The sequence below is a fragment of the Leucoraja erinacea genome, chromosome 30 (assembly GCF_028641065.1).
Source record: "Leucoraja erinacea ecotype New England chromosome 30, Leri_hhj_1, whole genome shotgun sequence".
NCBI classification, from domain to species: Eukaryota; Metazoa; Chordata; class Chondrichthyes; order Rajiformes; family Rajidae; genus Leucoraja; species Leucoraja erinaceus.
This window is the reverse complement of record NC_073406.1, coordinates 23,540,259-23,554,560: the sequence shown is the minus strand read 5'-3', so window position 1 is coordinate 23,554,560 and position 14,302 is coordinate 23,540,259. Positions and strand designations below refer to the sequence as shown.

Here is a 14,302-nt window from a genome sequence, read left to right as displayed (position 1 = left end):
CAGCAACTAAGTTACCGAGAAAGGTTGAATAAGTTAGGTCTTTATTCTTTGGAGCGCAGAAGGTTAAGGGGGGACTTGATAGAGGTCTTTAAAATGATGAGAGGATTAGACAGAGTTGACGTGGATAAGCTTTTCCCTTTGAGAGTAGGGAAGATTCAAACAAGAGGACATGACTTCAGAATTATCGGGCCAGAAGTTTAGGGGTAACATGAGGGGGAACTTCTTTACTCAGAGAGTGGTAGCTGTGTGGAATGAGCTTCCAGTGGAAGTGGTGGAGGCAGGTTCGATTTTATCATTTTAAAATAAATTGGGTAGTTATATGGATGGGAATGGAATGGAGGGTTATGGTCTGAGTGCAAGTAGATGGGACTAGGGGAAAATAAGTGTTCGGCATGGACTTGTAGGGCCGAGATGGCCTGTTTCAGTGCTGTAATTGTTATATGGTTATACACTAGTCCCACCTGCCCGCGTTTGGCCCATATCCCTCCAAACCTGTCCTATCCATGTATTGGTTTAACTGTTTCTTACATGTTGGGATAGTCCCTGCCTGAGATAGTATTTTCCTCTTGATGCCACATTCTAACGAACGCTGCATTAATGTCAAAGGCAGTCACTGTCCCCTCACTTCAGGAATATACCTCTTTGCTCCAAGTTACGGCTGTAATCGTGCATCACTGCTCTGGAGATATGCATTCCACCAAAAGCAGCTACAAATTTAGAATATAAGTAAATAGGAGCAGGAGAAGGCCGCTTGGCCCCTCAAGCCAGCTCCAATATGATCGTGCCTGATCTGCCCAGGCCATATCTCCCCTTCTGTGCCAGTTCCCCATAGCCCTCAATATTCTTATCTACTTCCTCATTAAATACTTTTATTTATCTGGCCTTCACAACTCTATCAGGTGAAGCATTCTGGTATTAAGAATTTTAACTGTATTGAAAGTTACAGCATGGAAACAAGCCCTTCGGCCCTCCAAGTGCAGGCTTGACCATCGATCACCCATTTACGCTAGTTCTGTATCTCACTTTCTCATCCACTCCCTACACACAGGGGCCAATTTACAGAGGCCAAGTAAGCTACTAATCCACACATCCTGGGACAAGGGAGGAAACCTGAATAAAACCGGCAGTCACAGGGAGAACATGCAAACCCCACACAGACAGCACCCGAGGCCAGGATTAAACCCGGGTCCCTAGAGTTGTGACACAGCGGCTCTACCCGCTGCGCCACCGTTCCATTCTACACTGTGTGCTGTCAAACACTGTGTTCTTGGACCAAGGCCGTGCTGAGGTCGGCAGCCAGGTAGTGCTGGTGAAACGTTAACTGGCCATCAGTGAGCTGGCTGTGGAGAGAGGTGCCACTTGATAGCCTTGTCGATGACCTCACTTGCTTGATGACTGAGAGTAGATGGAATGGGAGGTAATTAACCTGATTAGATTTGAACTGCCCTTTGTCAACAGGATATATAGCTGGGCAATTCTCCACATTATCAGTGGATGCCAGTGCTGTAACTGTAGTGCAACAGCTCATCCCAGATGCACTGATTCAGGAGCACTGCTCTTCAGTTTCTGCCCCTTTAAGGGGCTGTCCCACTTGGGCGTTATTTGCGCGTCACGCAGATGGCACGCAAAGATTTTGTACATCCCAAAATCCTGGGGTGCCGTGCGTGACTGCGCATCACTGCCTACGTCACCACGCACCATGCGTGCATCACGCGGCGTAAATTATGTTGCGTAAGTTATGCGCAAATGGCGCCCATGTGGGACAGGCCCTTTAACTGTTGCTGTGTCCAGTTATCCCAGATATCACAGATATCACGTGAAATGAAGCAAGTCAGCTGAAGACTGATGAGGCTGCCTGGATGAAGCTGGAATGTTTCATCTAGGCTGCTCTTCCGGCTGTACATGGTCCCAAATGTTTCACCCTAGTCTTCAGTCACAGCTCCAAGCACAATTTAAATTCTTGCTCAAATATTCCTGTCACCTGCACACTCCATAGAGGCCATTCTATATCTGTGTATGAAACATGTTGTTGTTTGTTTATAGCCTGTGAGCATGTGGTAATTCGCTTAACTTAGTTTTGATATACATCGTGAAAGCTGGCCATTTGGCTCTCCTTGCAATTGCTGCAAGCGATGCCAGTGGATGTGATGATCATGGGTGCAGGTCATCACTGAACCACAAGCCATGCAAGAAACGCTCGCCACTCAGCAGTGTGGGCAGCCGGGTGCTTGACCAAAGATAGACACAGAGTGCTGGAGTAACTCAACGGCTCAGGTCACATATTAAAGATTTAGACGAGGGAATTAAATTTAACATAATCTAATGATTTAGGTGAGGGAATTAAATGTAACATCTCCAAGTTTGCGGATGACACAAAGCTGGGAGGCATTGTGAGCTACGAGGACGGTACTATGAGGCTGCTGGGTGAATTGGATAGGTTAGGTGAGTGGGCAGATGCGGTATAATGTTGATAAATGTGAGGTTATCTACTTTGGTGGCAAGAACATTATCTGAATGGGGTCAGATTAGGAAAAGGGGAGGATCAACAAGTCCTGGGTGTGTGTGCTTGTACATCAGTCACTGAAAGTAAGCAAGCAGGTACAGCAGGCAGTGGGAAAGCCAAAGTTGGCCTTCATTGTGAGAGGATTTGAGTTTAGGAGCCAAGAGGTCCTACTGCAGTTGTACAGGGCCCTGGAGTATTGGCCCTGGAGTATTGTGTGCAGTTTTGGTCTCCTAATTTGAGGAAGGACATTATTGCTATTGAGTGAGTGCAGCATAGATTCACCAGGTTCATTCCCGGGATGGCAGGACTGACATATGATGAAAGAATGTAATGACTGGGCTTGTATTCCCTGGAATTTAGGAGGATGAGAGGGTATCTAATAGAAACATATACAATTCTTAAGGGATTGGACAGGCTAGATGCAGGAAAAATGTTCCCGATGTTGGGGGAGTCCAGAACCAGGTGTCACAGTTTAAGAACAAGGGGTCCGCCATTTAGGACTGAGGTGAGAAAAAACATTTTCACCCAGAGAGTTGTAAATCTGTGGAATTCTCTGCCACAGGAGGCAGTGGAGGCTAATTCACTGGATGTTTTCAAGAGAGAATTAGATTTAGCTCTAAGGGCTAATCAAGGGATATGGGGAAAAAGCAGGAACGGGGTACTGATTTTAGATGATCGCCATGATCATATAGAATGGGGGTGCTGGCTCAAAGGGCCGAATGGCCTACTCTGCACCTATTTTTCTATGCACCTATTTTTCTATGTTTAGTATGTTCTGCTATGTTTCTATCTCTGGAGATAAAGGATTGGGAATGTTTTGGGCTATAACATAACTCTATGTGCCAGCTGCACTAGTCTCACCCACCCACACCCACATTTGGCCCATACCCCTCCAAACCTGTCCTATCCATGTACTTGTCTAACTTTTCTAAAGCATTGAGATAGTTCCTGCTGTAACTACCTCCTCTGGCAGCTCGTTCCATACACCCAGTACCATTTGTGTGAAAAAGTTACCCCTCAGATTCCTACTAAATCTTTCCCCCTCACCTTAAACCTATGCCCTCTGGTTCTTGATTCCCCTCCTCTGAGCAAGAGTATTTATCCATGAAGAAATTTTCATGGCTGTTTCTCCAGTTTCATGCTGGGTTCCTGTCGTAATTAGTGGCTTAGTTCCTGGTATCATCAAAGGCCTCTGGTCTTCTGGTCCTCATTTCACCTACTCTGGGCAAGAGACTGCGCATCTACCCAATCTATTCTTTTCACAGTCTGGAGTTTAGAATAATGAGAGGAGATGTCATTGAAAATGCAAAATTCCTACACTGCTTGACAGGGTAGATATAGGAACGACAATTCTCCTGACTGGAGATGTCTAGCTCAAGATAAGGCTCAGTCTGCAGAAGGATGCTAACCGAAACATCACCCATGCATGTTCTCCAGCGATGCCTCCTGACCCACTGAGTTACTTCACCGTTGTATCTTTTTTTTATCAGCAGTTCTTGGTTTCTACTCCCAGAATAACATGTTAGCCATTTGAGTCAACACATGAAAGATGGCCATGGAATATATTCAAAAGATAGATAGATTTTTGGATTTTAACTATTGGGTTAGGGATATGGGATTGATGCCAGAAACTGATGCTGAAGTAAATGATTCCATTGAATGGTGGGCCAAGCAGGAAAGCCCAAGTTGTCCCTTTCAAGTCCAAAATTCCAATTGTGTAGGAAGGAAATGCAGATGTTTCTACTCATGGGAGACTCCAGGACTAGAGGTCATAGCCTCAGAATTAAAGGACGTTCCTTTAAGAAGGAGATGAGAAGGAGGAATTTATTTAGCCAGAGGGTGATGAATCTGTGGAATTCTTTGCCGCCGAATGCTGTGGAGGCCAAGTCAATGGATATTTTTACGGCAGAGATAGATAAATTCTTGATTAGTACGAGTGTCAGGGGTTATGTGGAGAAGGCAGGAGAATGGGGTTAGGAGGGAGAGATAGATCAACCATTATTGAATGGCAGATTGGACTTGATGGGCTAAATGGCTATCACATGACCTTGTGACACAAAATGGTAGAGTAACTCAGCGGGTCAGGCAGCATCTCTGGAGAAAAGGAATAGGTGACGTTTCAGGTGGAGGCCCTTCATCAATTTGATGTTCTGATTTGTTCATTGGATGGACAATTCCAGCCTTGGGGAGGCGACACTAAATGAGCTTAAAGCTTAATGTTTGCAAAGCTGCAACACTGCTTTAATGCAGGTTCATATCATGTATTTATTTGTCAAGGTAGCCTTTCTCTTGGGGTTTTCACTTGCCACCAATTTCCAGGCTTTGCCACTGTGGGGCCACAGGGGAATGTTGTTTTTTTTCCACTGAGTGGCAAATGTTCGGAACTAACCTACCCACATTTCCCTCTGACTTTGCAGTGTTTTTCCGACAGTTAATCGCAAATTATATTTAGTTTTTTGCTTTGGTTTTGTAAACTGTAGCCTTGGACAAGGTAGGCCAATTCTGCTTCTCTAGGATGTGACTTCAGCATGCTCCCATTCTTGTGTCCATGATACATGCTGGTCACCTGTGAGGCTTCTTGTCCACAGAATGACTTAAAAAAATTACTCCCAGGTGATCTTTGATGGCCAAGCATTCTGCACTGGATGGCATGGTGGCGTAGCGGTAGAGTTGCTGCCTTACAACACCAGGGACCTGGGTTCAATCCTGACCATGGATACTGTCTGTCGGAGTTTGTACGGACTCCCTGTGACTTCGTGGATTTTCTCAGGGTGCTAAGGTTTCCTCCCACATCCCAAAGATGTACAGGTTTGTAGGTTGTGTAGGAAGGAACTGCAGATGAACATTTAAACCAAAGCTAGACACAAAAAGCTGGAGTAACTCAGCGGGTCATGCAGCATCTCCAGAGAAAAGGAATATTCCTTCTCTCCAGAGATTCTGTTTGACCGCTGAGTTACTCCAGCTTTTTGTGTCTATCTTAGGTTTGTAGATTAATTGGCTTCTGTAAATTGTCCCAAATGTGCAGGATAGTCATAGACAATAGACAATAGGTGCAGGAGTAGGCCATTCGGCTCTTCGAGCCAGCACCACCATTCATGTGATCATGGCTGATCGTGCTGGAGTACGGGGCAATCGCTGGTCAGCCCGCACTCGTTGAGCCGGAGACTAAGTCTACTGCCTAACAAAACCGAAGGTAAATGCAGTCTATCTTTTAGTCGAGATAAAATACCCTAAAAAAAGACACAAAGTGCCAGAGTAACTCAGCAGGTCAGTCAGCATCTCTGGAGGACATGGATCGGTGTGACATTTCGGGTCGGGACCCTTCTTCAGACTTCAGATTTTAGTGGGGGAAGAAAGCTGGAAGAGAGGTGAGGGCCAGACAAAGCCTGGCAAGTGATAGGTGGATACAGGCGTGGAAGAGTTTTGATTTGCGGATGGTTGTACCCTACTGATGTACAGTTCTTGTCCATTGTTCTTCTCCATGAGAGGGCTTGGGGCGGAACGAGTGAGTGAGGCGAAGAGGAACAAAAAGCAGTGAACTTATATTAAACCCATTAAATCTTGTTTAACTGTCCCAAAATGATCGTGTGTATTCTCGCTTGTGAATGGGATGGAGAGGTAATGGAGGATTCACAACACAGGCAGCAGCTGAAGACGGAACCAAAACCTATCCCTGGAAAAGTGAGGCAGCAACCCCAATGTCAGCTGCATTAAAGAGCCATGGGAAGGCTAGTAATGGGAAGATAGACACAAGATGCTGGAGTAACTCAGCAGGTCGGATAGCATCTCTGGAGAAAAGGAATAGGGGTCAAAACCCTTCTTCAGACATACTCAGACTGAGGTCAATCCACTGATTCTCAGCTTGAAGAAGGGTCTCGATCCATAACTTCACCCATTCCTTCTCTCCAGAGATGCTGCCTGACCCACTGAGTTACTCCAGCACTTTGATATCTTCGGTGTAAACCAGCACCTGCAGTTTATCCCTAACAAGATAATGAGAAGGCACTGGTTTCTCCTCACACACAGAGCCTAATTATTAAATTACAACAAGATTTGGTGAAGATTCTAGCAACTTGTTTTCAACTTCAGATCCCAGATACAGTTTCTCCATTCTCAATGATGGCATATTATTCCTAGTTGTATGTGCATTGGATTATGATTTTGCTCAATTCTTAATCTTTGCCTTGTTATTATTTATCAAAGTTTGTACATTTGGTTACATCTAGAATTGAGGAAATGGTTATTAGTTGTTTCCTTCCACAAATGACTTTGGGTTGAATGAACTAAGGTACAATTTAACCAACACATAGTTCCTCCTGAAGACCCACGGTGCTGGAGTAGCTCAGTGGATCAGGAGGCATCCATGAAGAACATAGAAAGGTCCCCTATCCATGTTCTCCAGAGATACTGCCTGACGCGCTCAGCTACTCCAACACTTTGTGTCTTCTTTCTAAACCAGCATCTGCACTTCCTTGGTTCTATGAGGTTCCTCCTGAGGTTTTAGACTGTACAATTCACATCTCCTGACCATATTTTAAAAGTAGCTTGCATAAAGGGAATGAAACAATGGATTCGAAGTTGGTTGGCTTGTTGGTTACATCCACATATATAAATAGCTTGGTTTGGTTTGGAAATACAGCACGGAAACAGGCACTTCGGTCCACCAAGTCCATGCTGACCATCAACGACCTGATTACATCAGTTCGCTGTTATCTCAGTTTTGCATCCACTCCCTACACACTAGAAGCAGTTTTCAGAAACCAATTCACCTAAAGATTTGCACATCTTTGGGATGTGGGAGGAAACTGGAGCACTTGGACGAAACCCACGCGGTCACAGGGAGAATGTGCAAACTCCACACAGACAGCAGCCGAGGTCAGGATCGAACCCGAGTCTCTAAACGCTGTGTGGTAGCAGCTCTACCAGCTGCTCCTGTATCCTGCCCCTTGCTCATCATAACTCCATCTCACTGTGCCTCAAGAATATTTAAATTACTTCAACCCCACAAATGGTTTAGCATCTGGTACTTTTTGATGGAACTGCCTCATTTCTCACAATCAGCTTATAGTGAATACTTACCAGGCTGTACCAATGCAAAGATCTCAACTACGTTAACTACATTCAGTGAGATCTGTCCTGCATCGGCCCATTGATGGCAAGTCTCTGCATGGTCTAATCATCTAACTCTGCAAAAAATACTGGTCTCTCACAAAACTCTTGCCATTACCCATTCATATGGCTACATTTTTTATTTGTTTGTTAATTCCTACTGTGTCCTCTGAGATGGGATGCTAACTAGTCTGCTGGCACTGGATTTAGTGGGCCTAAAAAACAGTTACAGTCATGGAGAGATACTCCACAGAAACAGGTCATTCAGCCCACATGATCGCACCAGCCAAATTTACTGGAGAATATTCTGAGAGTATTTTGAGTGATTTGCCCAGTCCCTTGCCCAGATTTGGGGAATTGAGAACCAGAGAACCATAGGGTTAAGGTGAGGGGGGAAAGATTTAATAGGAACTTTAAGGGTAACTTTTTCACACAAGGGGTGGTGAGTGTATGGAACGAGCAGCCAGAAGAGGTAGTTGAGGCAGGTACTATCACAACGTTCAAGAAACATTTAGTCGGGTACATGGATAGAGGGATGTGAGTCAAACGTAGGCAGTTGGGACTAGAGTGTAGATGGTATATGTTGGTCGGTGTGGGCAAGTTGGGCCGAAGGGCCTGTTCCCATGCTCTATGACTCTATAACCATCAACCATCCATTCACATTAATTGTATAATAACCCCATTTTCTATTCTCCCTACATTCTCATTATCATTGACTCTCTTAAATTCTTCCACTCATCTGTACACAAAGATCAAATTACAGTGGGCAATTCACCTACCAACCACATGTCTTTAGGATGTGGGAGGAACCCAGAGCACCCGGAGGAAACCGAGTTTGCAAGGCAAACATGCAGTCTCTGCACAGACAGCACCCGAGGTCAGGATTGAACCTGGGTCTCTAGTACTATAGGTAGCGGCTCTACCACCTGTGCCACAGCACCACCCACGTCCCTGAAGAGATACCAGAAGAGGTTGAAGGGATTCAGAAGCTTTCTCCAGAAGTGGGGATCAAGTCACGTTGAGTTTATTCTCATATGTACAAGTGCGATCTACAATGACAAGCTTTGTTTTCAATGCTATCCAAATAGATCAGATAATACTGTACATCAATACAATCAAGTCAAATTCAAGTACAATAGGTAGAGCAAAGGGGAAGATACAGAGCGCAGAATATAGTTCCCAGCATTGTGGTGCACCAGTTCCTTAGAGAAAGTCCAATGTTGGCAATGGGGTGGAGGTGAATCAGACAGTGCCCTGGCTTATGGAAGGAATGTTCAGAAGCCTGATATCAGTGGGGAAGAAGCTGTTCCTGAGTACGGTGGTGCGCGCTTTCATGTTTCTGTGTCTTGTGCCTGACGGGGGTGGGGAGAAGTAGGAATGCCCATTCAAGTGGGACAAGTCTTTGATTACGTTGGCTGCTTTTCCGAAGCAGAATGGATTATATATGGAGTCAATGGTGGGGAGTCGGGTCTTTGTGGTGGACTGGGCTATAAACAAAACTCTCTGCAGTTTCTTGTAGTCTTGGGCAGAGCTGGTCCCAAACCAAGTCGCGATGCCACCCAACTGTGTACTTCCTATGGTGCATATTTAGAAGCTATTAAAAGTAATTGGAGAAATGTCAGTCTCAGTCTCTGGGGAAGTAGATGTGTTGGTGTGCCTTGTTGGCTGCTGCTTCAGTGTGGTTGGTCCACAACAGTTTGTTGGTAATATTAACGCCAGGAACTTGAAGCTGTCGACCATCCATTTCAGGTGTTAGGTTGAGAAGTCTCCATGGTCTTGAATCTATGGGATCTTCAGGGAAGGGAACCTGATTATGACCCCAGTCCCACAATGGGATAATTCAGGTGGTCCTCGGAGTTGTCAGTTTCTTCAAAGCAGCCTCCCATCTCCAGAAGTTATAAGACAATCAATGGAGCATGACCTACTAGCCTGACCATGCCTCATTGCAGACATCTCCTCTGGTGATGATAATGAGGGAGTCATCATCTTCCATTTGCAATGTTACTGTGTACTGTGTGAGCTGTTGGCTTCTAAAATGGACCATGTTATTGATAAATATGAAAATGTACAGTATCTTACACAACAAATCCAAATGACACATTTTTTAATATACACAGATTATAGTCATTTTTTTTGTGGACATTTAAATGCCATTTGGACAGATACATGGATAGGAATGGTTTAGGGGGATATAGGCCAAACACAGGCAGGTGGGTTTAATGTAGAATGGGCATCTTGGTCGGCATGTGCAAGTTGGGTTGAAGGGTCTGTTTCGATGCTGTATGACTCCATGACCAGTAATTGATTCTGCTCTCATTCCTTGCCTCTGTCCTCTTTGCCTCAAAATGCAGTTGAACCCCAATGAAATAAATCCAGACAGATTGAGGAGGGTGGAATCAAACCGAAAGTCAAGAGGTTTCAACAAGGAACCAAGCACGGCCGATTATTACAAGTCCCTCGGAAACAGCACAGAAGAAAGCAGTCAGATGGCACCCAATGACGAGGTGAGTTTGTCCATCGTTGTAATGTCTCTCCGGATCTTTTACGTTACTGCCGACTCAGGCAATCGACTGGAACTCTCAACTGAACAATATTGTTTACAGCTCTTTAGAAGGCACAGTGGCGCAGGAGTAGAGTTGCTGCCTTGCAGCGTCAGAGACCCGGGTTCGATCCTGACTAAGAGTGCTGTCTGTGCGGAGTTTGTATTTTGTCGCTGTGGCCGCATGGGTTTTCTCCAGGTGCTCCGGTACCCTCCCACACTCCTAAGATGTACAGGTTTGTAGGTTAATTGGCTTCAGTTAAATTGTCCCTAATGCGTAGGATAGTGTTAGTGTGCAGGGTTTACTGGTCGGCACGGACTCGGTGGGCAGTAGGGCTGGCTTCAGCATTGCATCTCTAAAGCAAAGTAAAGTAATATTGTCTTGGTCCAACAATGCAGCAAAGCAAACCAGTTCTTAGTGACCAAAATATTTCACATATCAGGTATATGCCCAAACCAAACATATATCTGAAGTAAAACAGTTAATACTGGAATTACTTAGCAGGTCAGGTAGTATCTGCGGAAAGAGAAACAGACGAGTTTCTCCCCAGTCACTCCGTCTTCTCCCCTCTCCCATCAGACAAGATGTACAGAAGTGTGAAAATGCACACCTCCAGATTCAGGGACAGTTTCTTCCCAGCTGTTATCAGGCAACTGAACCATCCTATCAACAACTATAGAGTGGTCCTGAGCTACAATCTACCTATTGGAGACTCTCGGACTATCTTTAATCAGACTTTACTGGGCTTCATCTTGCATTAAACATTATTTCCTTATCATGTATCTTTACAGTGTGAATGGCTCGATTGTAATCATGTGTAGTCATTCCACTGACTGGATAGCACGCAACAAAAAGCTTTTCAACGTGCCTCAGTACACATGACAATAAACTAAACTAAACTAAACTAATGCCTTCTCCGGAACAAATTATTTAAGGAACTTGTCCTGACATTGTTAGCACTTCTCCAGACTTCCTGAAATTTGTTGTGGAGCAAGGTTCTCCAGGATGTCAAATTGAGGATGAACCCCATTCTTTTGCTCAATTTAAAGGAAGCAGCTTAATTTATGGCCTTTATGGTGAAGGTTCAAAATATATTCAACAACTGTGGTACCTGTGCAATACCTCTAGTCAATGTCATAATAGGTTTCCATCAAAGCCTTGGCCTCATTTTTGCAGGCAGTGCCTCTTCCGATAATAGACCCGGAGGTATCACTAACTTTTCCACAAGGAATTACATTACCTTATTGTCACCAATGTTTAAAACTTTCAAGGCAAAATCAATAAATTGTTTGGCAGCTTTGGCCATCTGTGTTCAGAGTTACAGGCTGCTGCAGGTGCAGTTCCATGCACATTCACCATCTTTTTAAGTTATTTGAGGCCAGTAAATTTAGCAAGTTGAATGAATGATGTAATGGCAAATTTCTGACTCTTCCAGTGTCCAACTTTCCGTTTCCATTACTGGAAGTAGGTAAGTAGGAGTGATCTTACGCAGACCAAATAGAACTGATTTTCCAGTCATTATTTCCAGTTTAATTGGTTCTTTATTAATAATAATAAATAATAATACACTTTATTACGGTCTCGAGGTCCAGACAAGGGGCAACATTATATTAAAATGCATTACATCTTAAAAAAATATCATAAAGTACATATAAAATCTTAGTATATCACATAAAAACATCATAAATTATATTTAAAAAAACACAATACATGAGTTAAAAATCCAGTAAAAGAATGATCAATGTCCTACAATGAGGCAACGATACCAGTGTCTCCACAGCTGGGATTCGTAGCGTGTAGTGCTAACCCTTATGTTTGACAAGGCCACAATGATCTTGGCTCACCTCAAAGCCTGCCTCCCCCCCACACTGGACCCCCATCAGTTTGCCTACCGGACCAACAGGTCTACAGAGGACGCCATATCGGCGGCCCTACACTCTGCCCTGACCCACCTGGACTACAACAACTCCTACATCAGGCTGCTGTTCATTGACTTCAGCTCTGCCTTTAACACCGTCATCCCCGCCAGCTTGATCACCAAACTCAGTGGACTTGGCATCTCCACCTCCCTCTGCAACTGGACACTGGACTTCCTCACTAACAGACCACAGTCTGTTAGGGTCAATAACCTCACCTCCTCCACTATAACACTGAACACCGGAGTGCCACAGGGCTGTGTGCTCAGCCCTCTCCTCTACTCCCTCTTCACCCACGACTGCATCCCAAAGTACAGATCCAACGTCATTATTAAGTTTGCTGACGATACCACGGTAGTAGGACTGATCAGCGACAACGATGAGTCAGCCTACAGGGAGGAGATCCAGCACCTGACAGCCTGGTGTGCCAACAATAACCTCGTCCTCAACTCCAAAAAGACGAAGGAGATTATTGTTGACTTCAGGCAGACCAGAGGAGGCAGTCATACCCCCATCCATATAAACGGGACTGAGGTGGAGCGCGTCTCCAGCTATAAATTCCTCGGAGTACATATCTCGGAGGATTTGTCCTGGTCCCTCAACACCTCCAAGCTGATCAAAAAGGCACAGCAGCGCCTTTACTTCCTGAGGAGGCTCAAGAAAGCCCACCTGTCCCCCCGGATCCTGACCAACTTTTACCGCTGTACCATAGAGAGTATCCTGACCACCTGCTTCACGGTATGGTACAGCAGCTGCACTGCTGCGGACAGGAAGGCACTACAACGGGTGGTGAAACCACGCAGCACATCATCGGTGCCCCGCTCCCTGCCATGGATGCCCTCCACCGAAAACGGTGTCTGAGACGGGCTGGGAAGATCATCAAAGACCCCTCACACCCCAACCATGGACTGTTTGCCCTCCTCCCATCAGGGAGGCAGTACAGGAGCCTCAGGTCACGTACTAGTAGGATGAGGAACAGCTTCTACAACAACACAATCACATTGCTGAACTCGGAGTCCCGCCGATAGATTTCTCTGGTCCCTCCGTCCCCATTGTTTAATTATTCTGTATTTCTTGATTATTCTGTATCTTCTCACTTTCTATTTTTTTTGTTTTCTTTATGTACAACTACTACGGACTGACGCAAAACTGCATTTCGTTGTACTCATACTTGTATTTGTGCGATGACATTAAAGTTGAATTGAATTGAATTGAATTGAATTGAATAATCACATTTTTAGAGTCATTTATCCTGCAAATGAATTTACACGTGATTTCTTAGGATCACAAACATATTACTGGCACTACACCATCTAGGTTTCCTTAGCTGTGTTCTCATGGCATCATTATATGCTACCATTAGTCTCTGCAAACTTGTCTTTCCATAGTTCGACCACAGGTGCGCAGTGCAGAGTGGTGTGCAGTATGCTCTAAATAGTGCATATTGAAGTAGTTGTACAAACAAAGAGATGAACGTACCAGGTTTTCCTTATTCTGCATACAAATTGTCGCTAGCTGTTCTCCCTGGTTTGATGAGAACTGTATGTTCTCCCTCCCTGTGTCTGGTCTGCCACTCCCTGTCCACTATGCTCATATGTATACGCCCCTCTGTGTATCTAATGACCGCCTCCAAGTGTCCAAAATAATACTGCAAGATACATCTAGACAAAATAATATAACATGCCAACAATACCTAGCCCAAAGATAAATGGCTCCTACAAAGATACTTTAATGCCACATGTACCTATGTACGGTGAAATCATACAGCAGACCTCACCTAGGCAGCACACAAGTATCGCCACATGTCTGGCACCAACATAGTTACAAAAGCACCGAACAGTCCTATCCATGCCAGCCACTGCACTTGGCAGCAAACTCCCCCCACAACCCCACCCACTCCCCCTAACCGGTCCTCCTTCCATCTCGGCGGCCCCCTTCACTCCGTTTGTTCTTGTCGCACCACCCCCCCGCCGCCGGGTCCACCCGTCATTAAGTCAGCTTTTAAAAATGTTACCAATCTCCAGCAAAAAACTGCACCTAATGGGTTCCACAATGCGACCGCCATTCAAGTGCGGTGTTAAACCAACAGCCTGACTGCATCAAGAGGGTTTAGAAAGGCCCAACTCAACTGAGAGTTCTGCAGTTCTGCCGTAAGTTCCAAACCCAAATCCGCTGACTGGTTAGCGCGCAACAAAAAGCTTTTCACTGTTCTCGGTAAATGTGACACTACACGA

At 45.0% G+C, this 14,302-nt stretch overlaps 1 protein-coding gene across 1 annotated transcript in view; it reads left to right on the top strand.

Annotated features, from left to right (window-relative positions):
- The window catches only part of espn (espin), a 217,505-nt gene that overhangs the window by 140,987 nt on the left and 62,216 nt on the right, over positions 1–14,302 (top strand). Inside the window, exon 8 of the mRNA XM_055659678.1 lies at positions 9,964–10,116. Within this exon, the coding sequence (XP_055515653.1) occupies positions 9,964–10,116 (153 nt within the window). The remainder of the gene's footprint in view (positions 1–9,963; positions 10,117–14,302) is intronic.